This window comes from Schistocerca piceifrons, chromosome 3 (genome assembly GCF_021461385.2).
Source record: "Schistocerca piceifrons isolate TAMUIC-IGC-003096 chromosome 3, iqSchPice1.1, whole genome shotgun sequence".
NCBI lineage: Eukaryota > Metazoa > Arthropoda > Insecta > Orthoptera > Acrididae > Schistocerca > Schistocerca piceifrons.
This window is the reverse complement of record NC_060140.1, coordinates 450,143,375-450,163,564: the sequence shown is the minus strand read 5'-3', so window position 1 is coordinate 450,163,564 and position 20,190 is coordinate 450,143,375. Positions and strand designations below refer to the sequence as shown.

The 20,190-nt window shown below is 41.3% G+C and overlaps 1 protein-coding gene across 1 annotated transcript in view; it reads left to right on the top strand.

Moving 5' to 3' along the window:
• Positions 1–19,716, top strand: part of LOC124788737 (serine/arginine repetitive matrix protein 1-like) — a 59,969-nt gene extending 40,253 nt beyond the window's left edge. The window contains exon 2 of the mRNA XM_047256020.1: positions 19,215–19,716. Within this exon, the coding sequence (XP_047111976.1) occupies positions 19,215–19,716 (502 nt within the window). The remainder of the gene's footprint in view (positions 1–19,214) is intronic.
• The last annotated feature ends 474 nt before the right edge of the window (positions 19,717–20,190 follow it).

Here is a 20,190-nt window from a genome sequence, read left to right as displayed (position 1 = left end):
GGTTCGTAGATGTAGCTGTCAAAAGCGGGCATCGCACCAGTGGCTTCTTATGGGAAGTCGTCGAAGCAGATGGGAATCGATTGCAGACGTCGCCGGCACTAGTCAGTATGATCCTGAAAATTCTGGAAAGTTCCGGACAGAATATTCTAGAATGTTACAGAATGTTCGAAAATTCTACAGAATGTTCGAGAATGTCCCATTATGCGTTTCTGGTGAGAATCCGTTCAAGCACAGACAAATATATGTATGCTATATCGAGAAATATGCATCAGCATAGTCAAATGTAATTTCCTGCAGTGTGGGAAACCTAAACAGTATGTATGCTTATATGTACACGTCACGTACTACAAGAAATGTACTTCATGAACAAGTATTGTAACGGAATAAGTTAGTTAAGTATGAAAGAAAGTGGAAACAAAGCAGAGTTTTCTTTCACCAAAATAAATAAAGCTCTATTGATATTGATTTAGTTTAGTTTAATAGTTTCTGTATTTAGAAGTTTATTTTTCTATTTCATACTAGATAGAAGCTGGCAGGTATCGTCTGACTGAAGGCAGGGTAACTCCGGGTATGTATCTATAAAAATTAAAGTGATGTTTACGATACTTCTCAATCCAACCCTACCAATTAGTGGTGTTGTTGTCTGGTGCTTCCCTTGGCTTTCTTTCCTTATCTGTTTATGTTTCAAGGGAAAGAGTCCGAGATGTAGCGTTATGTATATAGTTCTCGAGTCTGAATGTTAGATTATTATTTTCTAAAGTTCTCAAACGTTCTCGAGTGTTGTAGGACATACTAGTGATCCAGGTTACCTCAGAGTTTTCTCTTACGTTTGTTAATGTTTTTGAATGTTTCAGAAAATTTCAGAGCTCTCTTTGACGTTCGAATGTTTTGGAATGTCCACGATGTTGTGAAAAGAAATAAATGATCGACAAAATACCTTATTTCGCATTCAGGTACCGTGAAATACTAATATTTTTGCGACTTATCAAATGTTCGGTTCTGTGATTTTCTCGAGTAATCTAGAATGTTCTCGGAAAACAAATGAAAGTAAAGTCCAAACGAAGCGAGTCTTTACGACCCTTCTGCTGAGATCGTCAGGAATCCACTTGTTTCAGTGGATGGCTGAACACTCAGCCGTTGAAGGACATCTGTAGGGTCCCGAAGAAGCTTCCCGTATTGGAATCGAATTGTCGGTCCTTGTACACTAACGACTAAAATTTCCAATTTGGCATATTTAATATTCTCGTCGCATTTCGGAGCCGTAGCAACAGCTTCAGTGATACAACTTACCATTAACAGTTCTGAAATAGTTCAGCTCAGCTCTGAAATAGTTCAGCTGTGCGTTTTCCAAGTTTAAACACACGGCTAAGACATGACAAACCAAAAAAAATTTTCAACTATGCTTGTAAAGGCTTCATGATAAATTAACATTTTATTCTAAACTGTTTTTGTTGCTTAAACAATAGTAGCGCACTGATTAAAGAACAAACCTAGAAACCTATAATGATGAACATCTTAACGAGTATTTTAAAGGATGGCATTACGTCTGTACCTGTGCTACACGCCCAACTGTTAGAGAGCTGTGTCACTGCTTGTTCGTTCCCGGTAAAAGTCTCTTGCAGTAGGTGCTTCACTAACGAGATAATTTGGCTCGTCTGTGCCGTACGTCAGAACAAAAATAAGTTGTTCGTTAGTAAACCATTAACCCGTGGCAAACTTGATTAATTTCGCAATTCTTTTAAGTAAAATTTTCCGGAAGATAGCCTCACAATCAACGAAAAGCACGCTATTGGCGCGAATGTTTGGTGGGTACGTTACAGATCCTCAACGTCGGTTTGTGTCATATATCACGCTAGCCTCTTCAGAGAATGTAGCTACTTGAATCTTACTTATTATTTGAGGTGTTGGTTACTAGAGGTTAGTAGTAAGCTAGAAATAAGGTGTTGTATAGCTCTCATTCACTATGTGATCAAAAGTATCCGCACACCCACAAAACATAAGTTTTTCATATTGGGTGCATTGTGTTGCCACCTACTGCCAGGTACCCCATATCAGCGACCTTAATAGTCATTACATACCGTGAGAGAGCAGAATAGGGCGCTCCACGGAACTCACGAACTTCGAACGTGGACAGATGATTGGGTGCCACTTGTGTCATACGTCTGTAACAATATTTCCACACTTCTGAGCACCCCTAGATCTATTGTTTCCGATGTGATAGTGAAGTGTAAATGTGAATGGACACATGCAGCACAAAAGCGTACAGGTCCACCTCGTCTCTTGAACGGAAGAAACCACTGACAGATGAAGAGGGTCGTAATGTGTAATAGCCACACATCTATCCAGACCATCATACAGTATTTCCAAACTACATCAGCATCCACTGCAAGTACTATGACAGTTAGGCAAGAGGTGATAAAACTTGCATTTCGTGGTCGAGCGGCTACTCATAAGCCACGCATCACGCCGGTAAATGCCAAACGACGCCCCGCTTGGTGTGAGGAGCGTAAACATTGGACGACTGAACAGAGGAAAATCGTTGTGTGAAGTGACGAATCACGGTACATAATGTGGCAATCCCAAGGCAGGGCATGGGTACGGCGAATGCTCGGTGAACGTCATCTGCCAGTGTATGTAGTGCCAAATTCGGAGGCAGTAGTGTTATGGTGTGGTCTTGCTTTTCATGGAGGGTGCTTGAATCCCTTGTTGTTTTGCGTGGCACTATCACAGCACAGGCCTACATTCAAATTTTAAACAACTTCTTGCTTCCCACTGTTGAAGAGCAATTCGGGGAGATGGCGATTGCATCTTTCAAAACGATCGACCACGTGTTCATAATGCACGGCCTGTGGCGAAGTGGTTACACGACAAAAACATCCCTTTGATGGACTGGCCTGCACAGATTCTTGACGTGAATCCTACTGAACACCTTTGGGATGTTTTGCAACGCCGACTTCGAGCCAGGCCTCACCGACTGACATCGATACCTCTCCTCAGTGCAGCGCTCCTTGAAGAATGGGCAGCCATTCCCCAAGAAAGCTTCCAGCACCTGATTGAACGTATGCCTGCGAGAGTGGAAGTAGTCATCAAGGCTAAGGGTGGGCCAACACCATATTAAATTCAAGCATTACTGATGTAGGCCGAGCGGATCTAGGTGCTACAGCCTGGAACCGCGCGACCGCTACGGTCACAGGTTCGAATCCTGCCTTGGGCGTGGATGTGTATGATGTCCTTAGATTAGTTAGGTTTAAGTAGTTCTGAGTTATAGCGGACTGATGACCTCAGAAGTCAAGTACCATAGCGCTCAGAGCCATTTGAACCATTTTTACTGATGTAGGGCGCCAAGAACTTGTTAGTCATTTTTAGCCAGGCGTTCGAATACTTTTAATCACATAGTGTAAGTTTTATTTCACTATCATTATTAAGAGTTATAAAACATCTGTTAAGGAGTTTATTTTATAGAGATGTAAGACAGTCAGACAAACCACAACCGGAATAACGACCGTCAGCTTCAATGAAGTGTTTACGTCGTTTTCCACACCCCTATGAGTAATTATATGGACAGCTTCCCACAGTGCCTCATAAACTTAATAAGGTGAACGAGGCAAATCTTTATACTTTTCAGATGATAAATTTTGGTGACCTGGAATTTTCTTCCTCTACCTGTGTTTTCGATGTTGTGAAACTTCTACACGGATTATAATCTTAAGAAGTTATTCGCTGATTGTGAATGCTTTTAACATTAGGTATATTACCTATTAGTGATACACGAACATTTGTGCCGAACCGGGGCTCGAAACCGGGTATTCTACTTGTCGCGAGTGTTCGCCTTAACTACTTCGGCTACCCGTGCACGCTCCCCAGACCGATCCGAACCCCCATATGCCACATTTTCTACATCCCCTAATGCTCGCAACATTATTTGGTTTCCCGCAATATGAAGAATGAAACGGCGAGAGATATTGTCATTTTGTACGTATAGTCTTGTAAAGTTTATTGTTCAATGTCATTTCCTTCAGACATGCATGCTGGAACGGGCATAAAGATTGTAATCAGTTTTATTTATAGCTGTACTCAAATCTGGAAACTTTATTTTCACGTAACTCTCTTACCACCGTAGTATCATTTCTTTCAGTATTCTCTCTCCAGACTGAAAAGCAAGGGAGTGTCAGTGTTGGGTGGAAAGTGGATGGCATGTGATGATAAAAATGAGACGGGAAATTCGTGCTGTGTGTCGAATAAAAATAGCTCAGATAGAAGAAACTCAAACTTCATTGCCTGTGGCAGATTCGTGTCCTGATTTGACTGTCACTGGCACGATTTCTGTCCCTGATTTTAGAGATACACAAGCGAACAAGATTTGCCACTTTTACACTCGCTCATGCCTGACTTTACTGCAGTCTTGATTGAAACAATTGAAGCGGTCTGCACTAGAAACTACTAACGAGATGGTCAATTTTGAGTTGTTGCATGTTACATGTTGATTAAATGCTAAGATAAAATAATTTCAATAAAACGAAACAACTTACTTAGCAGACAGTTGTTTCTAGCGGTACGTAATGGGAACTCTTGTTACCAACGTGTGGTGTATCCGAAAAACACAAGGGTTAACGTGATCAGACCAATCTTTGTAAAATTGAGGGTTAGCATGCAGAGTAGTCGTATAGATGTAGACAAAATTTGAAAATACGTGCAGTATTCTTTTCACAAAAATGGTTCAAATGGCTCTGAGCACTATGGGACTTAACTTCTGAGGTCATCAGTCCCCTAGAACTACTTAAACCTAACTAACCTAAGGACATCACACACATCCATGCCCGAGGCAGGATTCGAACCAGCGACCGTAGCGGTCGCGCGGATCCAGACTGTAGCGCCTAGAGCCGCTCGGCCACTCCGGCCCGCGTTTCTTTTCACATTAATAGATGATCACGACAACGCAAGCATGACTAAACATTTCACTTAACTGAGACGTACTGGGAGATTAAAACTGTATGTCGGAACGAACGGGGTTCGATCGCAGAACGTTTGTCTTAATATCAAAACGTGAAGCATTCAAACACTCTAAGTCTAGTCTGAACAATGTCATGCTTTTACAAGCGTGATACAATACTATCTAGTCTTTCTCAGAACTGGATAGCCTACCAAGTATTAATCTTGAACTAGCGATCGGCGTACAGACACAATGAATATCTCGCATCCACATTACTTGTGTTGAAAGTCATATACCATTACTTGATGTAGAAATACTTCCATAGTAGAGGCAGGTGACTATTCACATTTGGCACAACTTTCAAATATAGAAAGATCTTCATCTCACAGTTATTTATTAATCGTTACGCGTTTCAAAATTTCATTATCAGCCTGAAGCTATGGAATGAAGTGTAAAAGAAATTAATGATAGAAAATATACATTAGTGTGCATCTAAGTATTCCAGTATAGATAAACTTCAAATAGTATCGTACTTACACTAAAAATCAAACCTAGTACAAAACTCACGAAAGTGAGCACGCAGACTGAATTCAATACAAAACTCATTTCATGCAGGCATATTTGACAGTGCCGTCGTCTTTTCGAATATAACCAGTGCCAGACTGAATGTGGCGATTGAACTATCAAAGAGGTAAACGAACGCCAGTAGGTGGCGATCCCTAGAAAGTGAGTCAAAGAGTAAGTTTACAAACTTCTATACACCACGATTAAGTACATGTCAGCAACTTGCGAACAAATTTGACGAAAATATTTGTTACTTTTGTGGAAGAGAAACATACACTGTGTAAGTACGATACTACTTGAAATTGCTGTGTATTTGATCACTTGTGCACACTTACGTATATTTTCTACCATTAATTTCTAGCACACTTTATTCCACAGCTTCAGTCTGATGATGAAATTTAGAAACGGGTAACGCTTAATAAAGAATTCTGCGATCAAGACCTTTCTATCTTTCAAAGCTGTGCCGAAAGTCACAGTTACCAAAATGTAGGTGAATGCGCAGCTAATTAACATTTCATTTAAAAGAAATAGGCTGCTCATGAAAGTGTCAAAATTTCTGTACTTCACACTGTATAGTATGTGGACTATAACCAAACATAATAATGATAAAGAAGGAAATAATTCGTAATGTTCCACTTTTCTGTTTCGTTTCTTCACACTCACACGAAGCACAGTGATGGTCACGAATTGAGAAGCATTCATTCGGTTACGTTCGAGGGCGGTTTCGTGTGTGCCAATGCTTTTTCGGCCAGTTAAAACTAATATCTTTCTAATTTTGTTACTTTAGGTTGTTGCTTCTCATGCTGCCATCTTACTTTCACGTGAATAAAACCAGCTGATCGTCTCCGTCTTTATTTTTAACAATGTTATCCATTACGTGTAAAACATTATACTTGTGCAACATTTCGTACACTTTTCTAAACATTTATCCTTTCTATAAACTTCGATTTGTTGTGAACAGCTGTCTCGAACAGTACTTTGTTTTTCTTGCAGAGCTCTACTTTTTGAGACACAAAAAAGTATTTTTGTTTTTAGCACACGCTGCTAAAACCAACGGCTACTCATGATGCCGTCACATTGTTGAGGTATTCAGCCAATTAAGCTACTTAACGCACGTCTTACAATCTTCTTCATTGGATATGGATAATTTTCAGCCGTGGAGGTAAATTTTGATGCGAAAAGCATAACAGAGTAGTAGTCGTGGTGCCAAGAGTCATGGCTACAATCTCTGGCCTACTAAACCTTGCTAGTAATTTGGTCAGCAGAAGCTTTTTTCCGTACCTCAAGCGAATATCTCGCAATACACAAAGAAGGATGAGGTACAGTATACCAATCGAAGATTCACCATCAATTATAAGGAAAATATTCTTCATACTGCAAAGCAAATGTATAGCAGCTTGCACGCCAAGATCACACGATCATCATTCAGTTCCGACGGAGTGACTGATTCTTACCTGTGTACTGACGTTCATGTTTTCTCTTTGTTTTCATCCGATTCACGTAGGAAACAACGTATATATCAGGTTATCAATTTCTGTAAACTGCTGCCTCTACCATAATCAAAACATCAAAACTACTTGTCTATAGCCGGACTGAAATATACGAGGGCTGTTCGAAAAGTAAGTTCCAATTGGGCGCTAAATGGAAACCACAGTCAAAATCCGATGAAGCTTTGCACAGATGTGTTTGGTAGTGTGTTTAGTATGCCCAACGATCGCATCACGTCGCTCTTTTCCATTTTGAGCGCACAGTAAGCACATAAAGATGTTTAGAAAATTCTGTCTCCCGCCAAGTATGAGGGCCTGGTGAGGAACTTCGCTGGATGTCAGGCGGCCCACATAACATATCTGTCATGCGTTTCCTTCTTCATGACAATTCTCGGCTGCAATCTGCAGCGCAATGCGGATGCTCCTGCAGCGTTTTCGATGGAAGTGCTTGATCACCCACAATACAGCCCGTACAGAGTTTCTTCTCTGCTCACATGACCCGCTACTATGAAGGCATTGTTTTGGCACAGACAACGCGCTGCAGAATAGCATAGAGAATTGGTGGAAACCACCTGCAGCTAACTTCTGCTGCTAGATTATAGGAAAGCTGGTACAACGCTACGACAAATGTATAACAAAGAACTCCTTGAGTGTGAGGTCACAGTTTCAATATTTAGTAAGGCTAATCTGAAAGTGTTGTGTTAACAATCACGAAAGGAAAGATATTATCTACTAACGTACATCAGGAGGGTGATAGAAAATGAGTGTGCGGGAGGTTCAGAGATGGGGTGTCCGTAATATACTTCACAAAATGGACATTGTCGACTTTCACGAAATGTTCATAACAAATCATTGACTTACATTTTGAGCGCCAAATGAAAAAAAAGGCGAGCCACGGTGATCACAAAGGTTCGCACAGTCAAGATCGAAGACGACCTCCTTGAGAGTCACAAAGCGTGCAGAATTTCAGCTAGTAATCCTTTCCTAAGGAATGCATACAGAATCATACTGGCGTAACGGGGTGATGAGGACTGAAGGAATACGATGGTATGCAACCGAATGCTTTCCGTGAAATTGGTTATCCTTTAATAATATGTTTTACAGGCACGGAGAGAACAAACATCCAGAGGCTGAAATGAGATCTTCTCTCTGCAGCGGAGTGTGCGCTGATATGAAACTTCCTGGCAGATTAAAACTGTGTCTCGAGTTCGAGTCTCGGTCCGGCACACAGTTTTAATCTGCCAGGATGTTTTCATCCATAGGCTGATTTGTCCATTGGTTCCGGCTGGTATGAATTGAAATGTCACATACTTTTCAGGACGGATAGTTTGTTCTAAGGGTGCATGATTTTTATACGGAGAACAGGAATAAAGAAAAAGCAAGTTTTCTTGACCTTGTAATGCCCAAAAGCAGTGCTCATACTACAGCTATAGTTCTTTTACGCCCATTTTCCCATTCTCGCTTGCTGTGACGCAAATATTACCTACTGTCCTTGCAAGATCAAGCACAGAGAAAGAATCGTAGGGGCAGAGCATCTCCAACTTCTCGCATCACAATAAATAACTATCCAACCAATTTTAGTATCCAGATTAACAGTGAGCATAATTGTACATGAATGCGTTAAGGTATTGATGTTAGTTGATATTGATACAACTCTCTTCGTACCTCTAATTTCCAGGGTTCCTTTTATATGTATTTTCTCCGCGAAACCCGATTGGACGGAGATGAAAACAAGTTTGTTTATCCCATCTACGAATTTTCTGGCCTATTCCGCATTCTGGTATGCACTGTCAAGTTGACACTTCCTTTGAAATTTCCTTATCTTACGTCTTCCAGTTCTGTAACACTGTTTCAAGTTATGCAATCATTCACTGATCCCCCTTCAAATAACTGTAATCTATGTCGCCCGCCCTTGTCGTCCCCTGATTATTCGTAGCTATTCTTATGCACTACACGCTCTTAACGCTGTGGATTTATTAGAAATCTTTTTATAACTGTTTACTAAGCAGCGGATGATCTTCCATGTATGTAATAATATTAGTACCCGCTCCTTCGACAACGATTGTCCCATACTACGTTTCACTGGAGACGGGAGTTTTGGCTCCCTGTCCCACAAGGATGATGAATTACAAGGCTCGACACGATTTTCAATGATGCTTTCACTTGTTAGGCACACCATCGTCATCACTGTAATCCTAATGTACATTGTCCGCGCAGTCGACAGTATACGACACAACACATTCCACTAACCCATCTTGCAGAAACGCTAATATTTCATCTACCACTTCCTCCTCCCTATGTGGAATTTTTTGGATTCCTTTCTGACGAAATGTCAACTTCGGCAACTGGTGTTGTAGACGTCATGCAATGTTTGCTTTGTTTATCGCTGCCATTGTTGCGCTTTGTTTCAACACTCCTAGCATTGCAGGACTGTTGTTAGTTACTCGTCGAATAAGCGTTTCAACTGCGGTCCGTAGCCTCATAATTTGCTCACGCTGGTTACCTCCTGTCGCGTTCCCTGTTTCCTTTAGCAGTCAATATTGTATTTGTATGGTAGGCAATATGAGGGGCGTCGAATGCAGTAAACATCATTGTCCTTTTGCTACCTCGCATTCAAAGGGGTGTCCAGGCCCCGGTAGCTGTGGTCAACGCGACAAAATGTCGATCGTAAGGGCGCGGGTTCGATTCCTGGCTGGGTCGGAGTTTTTCTCCGCTTAGGGACTGGGTGTTGTCCTAATCATCATCAGTTCATCCCCATCGACGCGCAAGTGGCCGAAATAGCGTCAAATCGAAAGACCAGCACCCGGCGAACGGTCTACTCAACGGTAGGCCCTAGTCACACGACATTTGCGTTTTACTCAAAGGGGTTCTTTTAAGTCGGAGCGGCAGCTATGCAACGAAAAATTTTGGAAATTTGTGGCAATGTCTCATGGGACCAAACTGTTGACGTCATCTGTCTCTAAGCCTAAACACTACTTAAGGGGGGGGGGGGGGGGGTAGGGTAGAACGTCAAACGCGACGACTTGGAGCAGGAGAGACACCACAGGACATTTTAATTTCCACTGTCTATACTTTTAAAAATAAATTCATAAAACTTTTTCAGAATCACCAGAAAGGATTCAGGATTTACACTTATAGTGGTGGAAGCTCAAAAATATAAGAAAATTATTTATATTTTTACATTTGTATCTCACAATTTCTTCACTTACCATTGGCTGAATTTGTTGCTATAGGTACACTATTCTTCATAAGTAAGGGAGGTTCTTCGATGAATTTTGCACAGCATAGAAACCATACTTACAGGTGAATGAAACTCTAGAATTTTCCAAATCTGTTAAAAAATGTGGTAAAAATTGAGATAATGAACTATAAAAATTGGAGTCTTTCTAAACATGAAGTTTAAAGTATAACAGCACATTCATTTTTTCTTAAATTAAATAATTTCTATAGTTTCATACACCTGTAAGTACGGTTTGTATGCTGTGGAAAATTCATCGAAGAATCTGTTACTTATGAACAAATGCAGCAATAGAAGTGAGAAAATGATGAACTTTCACACGTAAAAAGAAAATTATTTTGTTATGTTTTTGAACTTCCACTGTTATGATTGTGAAACTTGAATCCTTCCTGGTCATGCTGACAAAGTTTTATGAATTTATTCGTAAAAGTATAGACAGTGGAAATTAAAATGTCCTGTGGAGTCTCTCCTGCTCCAAGACGGCCCGTTTGACGTCCTACCCCCCCCCCCCCCCCCCTGAATGTAACTTAAACTAACTTACGCTCTGGACAACACACACACACACACACCCATGCCCGAGGGAGGACTCGAACCTCCGACGTGGGGAGCCGCACGGACCGTGACAAGGCGGCATAGACGGCGCGGCTATGCAGAGAAGTAACTGGAAGGTGTAGCTGACTGTTGCAAATAAAGCATATATTTTTTCTTTTTCGCGACCGATCGGACCTTACGTTCCAGGATCGATGACTGTTTCGTCCCTCCCCCTCCCCTCCCTCCCCCTTTAAACCAACTAACCAACTACTTTCCGAACAGACTCGAAAATCATTCTTCTTCTCATTAGTATTATTTGCCTTTTCCCATTTCTCCAAGCGATGAGAATTTGGCACACGTGTTTCGACAGTATTAGTAACAGTTGGTGCCTTGTTGCCACTCCTGACGCCAGCACTCCCCCGAGACTGTGTGTTTGTGCCCCATTTGTCTGCGTACTGAGAAAAGCCCGTGCTCAAGAGTGAGAACTTATTCCACAAATTTCCGTAGCGTGTCTCTGAGGTGAGACGTGGGTGCCAGGTCGGTACGTACCTAGTTGGATGTGGGAAACCGCCTGAAAACCACATCCACGCTGACCAGCACACCAGCTATCGAGGCGGATTCGATCCTAGGCTGGTTCACTTACCAGAGTTGCGAAAGCGGAACACTGACGTGCTCAGCGATTCGGTCAGGTCGGACGTAGGTAATTTGACCTCTGCTAATAAATAAATACTGTCGTCCCGATCAAACTGCAAACTCCAAGGACGTTCATCATTTATTGACCATGTAAAATGAAAACTTAACAAGTACATGACGTAATTTGTTTCTCGGCATAATGTGGACTTAAAATTTTTTCGTAAGACAACCTTATTTGACAACTGTCGCTGCTTTGATCGTTTTTTGTCTGCTGATGATAACTTTTCTTTTTGACGGCTGCGGGGCCTGGAGTCGAAGTTGTGCTGCATACTCTTCTTTGTATTTCGTCTTTTAGAAGATCACGTGAATTTCCACTGTTTCTTCGCAAATTTTCCTTTTTCAGCTTGAAAAGTTTCTGTCGTTATTTTGCAGTTCAAAGAGCGAGGCGAGTGAATAAATCAGTACATATCCCAGAAACTGTATTTCGAAAAGCAGAGGAGAACTGAAACCAATGAATCTGTGCAATAGAAGTTCAAATTCAAATGGCTCTAAGCACTATGGAACTTAACATCAGAGGCCATCAATTCCCTAATCTACTTAAACCTAACCAACCTAAGAACAGCACAAACATCCACACCTGTGGCAGGATTCGAAACTGCGACCGTAGCAGTCGCGCGGTGCAGTACTGAAGCGCCTAGAAACGCTCGGCTACAGTGTCCGGCATCACAAGTTCAACTGACCTATTAACAATGAAAATGAACTATTCCAACTGTAGTAAAGCAAAATTTACATTAAACGTGTCTTCTGGATAGCGGTTATACTCGTAATGAAAACGTTATCCCCCTTTAATCATTAACAATGTAGAAAAAGTAAGTTTGCCTTTTATTAATGTATCTTTCACTAATAATAAGCGCAGCACCATGAAATAATATATTCATTGTTATCAAATTAAATCCTTCACAGTACTCAGCAATTTGAAATTGGTTACTTTCGTCTCACACACGCACAAAACCAAACAAATCATTTACAGGTTGATTGCAATCTTACTCGTCTCGTATCATTTCGATAAAAATCGAGTAACTTATCCACAGCACACAGAATAAAGCAACTACCTAATCACCTATCTAAATGGAAAAACTTGTTATCTCAACATGTAAAATAAAACAATGAATTTTTAAAAAACTGTAACATACCATTCCTCAGCAAAAGTGTTTTACGTCTATAACAATATAAAAAGCATAACGTGTCAGTCTCATAATAGCGATATTTCGTGTGATGTATGAGTTTGACAACTTGCAGTACATACATAACAGAAACAAAAATTCTAATAGTTGCGGCAAAAGAAAAGAAGGCAACCCCATGAACGTTTCATTTACAGTTATTTTCTGGCAGCATTTTATAACGACAATTATTTTCTTATATTTTGACCTGGTGTAGTTTCCATGAAACCAAAGAATTTTTAGTTCAGTAAAAAAAAGAAGTATTAATGAAATTTTTACAGTACACTACATGGCTGAACTTCAGGCATTCTTTTTCTCACGTGATATATTGGCGTAAGTCAAGTATAATTCAAAAAAATGATGTGGTTTACCGCACATTCTTTTTTGGTCATACTGTAAGAAAATGCGCGACTGGGACGAAAAATAAACGATATAATCTTTTTAAATATCGACTCGTTTGCTGGATTCTCCTGCGACAAGTAAGTCGCCTATAGCGCAAAACGATTCCGTTTAATCGTCCTAGCAATCTTCATGTATTTTCGATAATTCCCTAAAGAAAACTGCAGGTTTTCTTAGATTCTTTGTGTAAGGGACTATGTTTCGATTGAGGTTAAGGGATCATGTCGCAGAGTAGCCTCAGAGTCATTTCTCGAAAGGGTGTATTGCATTGTTGCGATGGATGTGAGTCATTTTCTTTGACCCATTCCTATAATTTGTTTCTAGTAACTGTATCTTCGAAAATTCAGCAACACTAAACAAATGTCATAGGCCTCAGTCCAGCGGTAATAAGATAGCGGTTACTCTAACTGTGAGCTCTGCTGGCCATGCTAAGATGCGGTCAAGCAAACAACGCGTTGTAGTGGCCCGCCATGAATGAATCTAATTCAGGCAGTTGCTTATATTGCACAAGAGGCGCCGACCCCTGCCACTCTGCCGAATGTCGCAAACTGACAACTCGGCCGCGAATATCTGGACTCTGGCTGCCCGCCGCAAACACTACGCGTAAAAGACTTGGAGGACTGATTTTAAAATTTTACTCTTGGTAAATAAATTATGTGGTAAACATCTGGATATGTAACGTTGCTCATGTTACTCTTGCTATACTTGTGTGTGCGATCTAGGACGTAACGTATGGACGTATATGTCGCGTGAACTAGAAGTTTGGTTGATGTTCCCTGCAAGGTAATATTTTGACCTTTACAACGAAATTACAGAGTATTAAATTCTCTAATCACCTTATACGTCACTGAAGTGTGATTACGGATCTCGCCTTTCCGACGCTGCGTAACTCAAAATGACATCGACTATCATGTGGCTCATAGTCATTACAGAACAATTTTGTGCTATTACTACTGGACGAAATTACGAGTGTTCGATTACATTTTTTTTCGTTAAGTACTTTTCCGTCTATTAGACAGAATTCAGAAAATTGCTGATAGTTGTTATGAACAAAAAATAGAATTCGTATCTAGCTCTCACAACCATACTGGCGCAACTGCGATCGGCTTGGGCATAGCAACGTTGAATACTAGTAATGGAAAAAAAATTTACTGATCACATAGTGGGGAATATGAGGTTAACAATGCAGAGTGCTTCTTATGAAATAGAATGCCAAATTAACGAGTTGAATTCCCGTAATTTTTCAAAATATCGATTTTAGCGAAAGCTCAGTCAGACGGAAATCGCTTTTAGAAACTGACTGTTCTTCAGGGAGAGGAAGGAGGACACCTCGTTGTCGACGGTGATGATAATGAGAAAGGCGACATTATAGATGGTTCAAAAGGACGGATGGAAGAAAATTGAGGGTGTCTATTTGGTGTAGGTTTTTCGAAGCAACGTAATCTCCCGGCTTTCAGCTATATGATTGAGGATAACCACGGATGCAAAGCCGCTGGGGAAAAAAAAAACTCTTTTTCGAACTCTTCGATGGGTTATTATTTAATGGACGTAGAACTGCTGATGAGCAAATTTAGAATAAATTCTGGGTACAAGAAAATTTTCTGTTCTGGCGTGTTCCGTTACTGGGAGCGTAAATACACGCCTGTGCTGTGGATCTTGGCTCAGAGGCAGCCCATTGGAATCTTAGAGGCGAAAGAACTTCACCGCCAATCTGTAGCTGACAAGAGGAGAAGAGGTAGTAGCATAAAGTGCCCTAAGGAGCAGACTTTGCAGTAATGGCCTGGATTTAACTCCAAATTCCTCCGCAGTGCCTCATAGAAGAGGATCTCTTTCGAACAATAAACACTTATGTCTATAAACAAACCAGGAAGCTTTAACATAAAACATATGTTTTCGCCACATAAGAATGATCATACTACTACTTGCTCTTTTTTGTTTGTTCCATGTGCCTTGGACACAGAATGTGCTACAAAGTGAGGCCGCTAGAGTGTAAGGTACTGAAGATTAGTGAGTGCAGTGTGTACGTTGCAAAACTGAAAAGGTGAAAGTGCATAATTGTGAAAATGAGTGTACGAATTCATGTGGACAACAATGTGCGACTATGCACATCTTTATACGATACCGTTTATGTCAAGGAAATCTTGGATTCGTATTAGGTGTTTATCTAAGGGTAATTAAATTACCTTTTGACCAAATTAAAGTATTTCAGAGTTATACTGTAAGTATAAATATAATTGAAACTGAGTGTGACCGGGCTACATCCAAACAATTAAAATTGTCTATATAGCAGTTAATAAACACATAACTAAATACAATTCGTGCTCTGTCCGGAGGATGGGGACGTTGCACTGCACAGTCAACCAGACTCACATCAGAAGCAATGAGTTAAGCAATGCAGGCGTGTTCCGTTATCTAATTTATTTCTCTTCTCGTCATCATCAGCTAAAAGAGGACGCCACATTGCGCACACAGGTATGTTCTGTGTGGACGGTATTCCACAGCTTCCAAGTACTTCAAAAGGAAGACATGAGTGCTAAGAATCTTAAGTATTCATATATAGCTACTTCTGACAATATTGTCATCAATTGGAGTACTTATTAACACAACATCTCGACCGAAGATAGTTTTACAGAAAGCAGAGGCAAATGAATACGTTCATACTGCAGGTTCTAGATCATGTCTTCTTATTTAAAGAGCAAACCAAGGCGTTACAATCAGCTAGGTGAGACAGTTACACGCATGAAGCTTGACTCACAAGCCACCCAAGTGGCGTAAGTCAGAAAGGGTCACATCGTGATTTCGTACACATCAGTAAAGAACGAAAATATGAAGACCGACGTTTAAATAGCAAAAAAAACAAAAAAATATTGGAAGGCGGCACTCAGATGCGACATTAACATTGTTTTAACATTTGTCATGTGTTTTTGTCAAAAAGTGGCAGTTAACTAGAAGCAGCAATGTTGTAAAAAAGACTGGAAAATTCACGGGAGGGTTTTCGTCGAATGACAACAAAAGCTGTTCCTTCGAGCAAGCACTTCCCAGGAGTGTTCACTTGTTACTTACGTCACACTGGACGTTTCGCTACATTTTCTTTAGAAGGCCGAAGAATAGTTAATCTTGAATTTTGCGAAACAATTTAGCACACACAGCACATCGATGAAATCTTCGTAAATGTGCCAGATGTCACACAGCACTCTAGAAAACTGATAAGTATGTGACAGAGAAAACAAGTCTTAATGGAGCATTACCCTGTTTGAATGATCATTCTGATTCCTTATGTCTAATAAAAAATTTGTGCCAGCTAATTCCAGCACCTTATTTGTATCCATAACTGCTTCGATCACAATACATGTGAATAGTTTGAGTAACATAAAACGATTTGTACGAAATAAATTGGTTTCATTGTTCTGATAAAAACTTCAAATGCGTAACACGCATTATGACAAATTTGTGACGAAGTTAGAAAATTTCTGTCTCCATATTTGCGTTGTGGGTGTCTTTGTAAGAGAACAGGATATACGATGTTAGTCACCGGAAGTGTACTAGGCGACTTATCCCGATGATTATATTATTTCATCCTCTACCACTCTCATTATTTCACTGTGATCGTAGGGGTTTTTCCCCAGGAATGGTCTGTTTTGCACTCAGAGCAGGTCTGCGTTGAACTCACAGTGAATGTGGGGAAAATTTGAGGAAACATTTCCACTAACAGTAATAGTCTTGAGTGAGAAATGTAGTGAAGGAGTAAATAGCTTGTAAGATGGCTACTGGAACGATTCCGAAATGTTAGAAAGATCAGTATAAAATGTGGCGGGTAGTGATAAAGTAAGTAGCAACAATGTAAATCAAAACATGGTACAGAGATTTGCAATTTTCTGGAAGTTTATTATTTCCGTTAAAAATTATCCGCGAAAGTGGCAAAAATGAGCTTTCGTTTAGTGAAAGCGTCCAACATAATAAATTAAAGTATGAAGTATATTACACAAATAGTGAACTCATCGTTGAGTCATATCTTGGTCCTACAAAATTAGAGACAAAGCCGATCGACTTATGAAACGTATCTTTGATTGCGGAGTTCACTGGCAAGTCACTTAGTACTCTCTTATCTGCATGAGTCACACGTGATTACGTTACTTCAACGACGCAGTCGTTAGTGGGATCTCACTAGGTAACCTGGCAGATTTGTAAGCTGTACGCCTCGTGTGTGTTGAAGGAATCTAGGAAATAACCATGCAGGTATCGAAGAATCTCTTCAAAATGAAACCGACAAAGACACAAATAGAAACCGACTACTTTACAGTAGTTCTGTATTGTACTTTTTCTGCACTGTGTGGCATCAGCTGACTGTAAATGGGAGAAGTGGATTTTCGGTGTCGAACGTTACACAGTCAGCAGAGTGATGTCAACCTCTAATCTAGAATATGTGTTGCTCAGGATATAAATCAGTTGATTTCAGACGTTTGTGTAGTGTGCTCTTGAACAATTTTCGTCTACCAGGAATATCAAGCGCCAAAACTTTCTGTAGAACTCGAGTTATTGAAGTGATTTTTACGACAACGTTGCCGAAGTAAGGTGAGGTGGAACGTTTCTGTGATTGGTGAAAGGTTAGTGTTGATGAAAGCTACAAGCACTGTGTCAGATATTTGCTACGCTGTTTCCTTCTCGTAAAACGTCTGCTTCAGTACAAAATGCGCAACGAATTGTAGCATTGTATGAAATGTGGGAAAATCGGGTGAACCTGTTGTTACTGCACGAATACTGTTTGTTACACGAGTACAGAAAAATTATCTACGATTACTTCAAGCAATCACCACAGTAACTGCCAAATAGAATCTGCTGACAGTTTTCTCTTCTGCTAAATAACTGATGAAGCATCATATTATCAAATTTTAAGGACATTAAGGTACTTCACCAAACCTTGATCAGTCACTTGTTACCTGTTATTCGTGACTTTAGAGGCTTAAATGTACTATATTCGTTACTGAAATAACAGATTTCAATCAGTCTTCGAAACAGCAGTTATAGGTTTCCTGCAGCAGTTAAGTTGTATCTGCACACATACTCAGCCATGAATCGATGAGTACCAAAAGTGAAGGTATCGGCATATTAATACCACCAAACTTTTAAGTCTTCGTTGTCTGTTTCGATGTATTTAATCCGTTGTTCATGATCAGGAACGAAGCGTCAAGAACCCACGAACCGTGTTGCCATCAACAAGCACCCTGTGTCAGTGGAAACGTACACTTCGCAACTCGCCAATCATTCCGTGTTTGACAGACCTACATTTTCTGTTGAGTGCAATCAGCAAGGTTATTACGTCTAGAAACGGAACTAATAAATTGTTAATGTGACACTGAAGAACAAAACTTTGAAGTTTTCAAAGATTCGATGAACAATGTTGGGCACAAATTTGTGTGCACATTCAGATTCTTCTCGTGCTGGATGGCGAAAGCACGTCACGAAAAATTTTTTCAGTATTTCGTCACTACATTAAGCTAAAGAGCAACCTGTTTTGTAAAGAGCACTCCTGCCCATTAACTATAGTATCGTACTTAATGTCTGTCTTATTTGCGTCTTTCACACCGGGCTAATTTTGCCTATTGCCAATTTCCAGGTGCCCACGGATCTGAATGTAACACTAGCAAACATTTCCTCTATTAATCATGATAAATAGGGCTCAGGATATACCATGATCTGGAGGTTTCAGCCACTGTGCCACCAACCATGTTTCTGCAGAAAGACTTTCAAATGGAGTCAAACTACAGTTTTCTTTTTCCACGGATATTTCGTGAGCACCAGTGGTAAGATACTAAACGAGCCAAACATTCTATAGGGAACCTACCTCTGCTTGTAGGCTCTCAAAGCTGCAACAGCGACACCAGCTGAAGGCGCTGACAACTGATGGGTAGGGGCCCCTGTAGGTTGTCGTCAAGTGTTGACAATCACGCCACTCTCCCGGTGGAGCACAGGAAATATTCTGGATCTTTACTTATCTCCAAATGGTTAACAACAGATTACTTTTTCCTGTATGCCACTACTTCGCTTGCGTGAACTCCTCAGAGCCCATTTGACAAACTGCTAAAGAATGACGAGAACTCGTTCGCAGCACACGGAAGGTGAGAAATGTGGCAGGTGTTCGTCGGGAAAAATGACGCCATCGTCCACAGATGAAGGACGAACTGGTATCGTATTCGGTCACTTTGTCTGTTCAGGGAGACTTTTGACACTTGGGGCAACGCGTGCGTACTCCTAGCACGGCCGCAGACCAGGCGTCGTCCGCAGGAGTCGCTTTGTTTACGCGTCGCTGTGAGCGCGCCGGCCGCGCAGCGCAGCGCAGAGGGACCGTCGGTGTCGCCGCGGCGGCGGCCAGTGCCGAGTGCGGCGTCGGCGGGCAGAGAGCGTGGCTGGCGCGTCGGTGGCCGCTCGGCGCGGCAGCCTGGCAGCTACTGGCGCCGCCGCCGCCGCCGCAGGCCCGGGCGGCCCGCCGTCCCCGGCCAGCAGCGGTCGCAGCCAGCGCGCCCGCCGCCCGCCTCCTCTGCGCGCACGTACGGCGCGCATCGCCCCGCCTCCCGCCGCCGATGGCAACACGCGGACCGGCGAGCCACCGCGGCGCCTCGCAGGTGCACCGCCGCGGCTGCTGCCATCCGGGGCGGACGTCAGCCGGTAGAGGCAGCCAAAGGCTCAGTGCCTCCCTCCCCCTCTCCCCCCCCTTAAGGATTGCAAACTCAGAAAATTTGTGTCATTATTTCAAAGTCATTTTCTTAAAAAGCTATCCATAAAATCTATTAAAAGAAAAGGCAAGTAAGTCGTGGATGACTAAGGAAACTGAAATCTAATGTAATACGGAAATTTATATGAAGGTCAAAGTGAGTCAAGATCTAGCGTTACTTTGACACTACAAAAGATACAGTGGTATTTTAAAGAAAGTCACTAACCCTCACAATACCAACTGGGAGAGGAGGTGGTCACTTTAAGCCCACTGTTTGAAAATGTAATTTAGTCAGTTCCATTACATTTTAAAATCAAGCATTAGGACTTTCGATTCGTTCCACCTCCTTCAATACTGGTTAGGCACTCTCTTTATTCGTCTCCTTAAAATCTTTTGCCTTTGGTTTAAATTATTTTATGGCTTTTGTGATTCTTGCATCTCGTATATGGTGTATATGTTCTTTCCATCTTAACTAACAT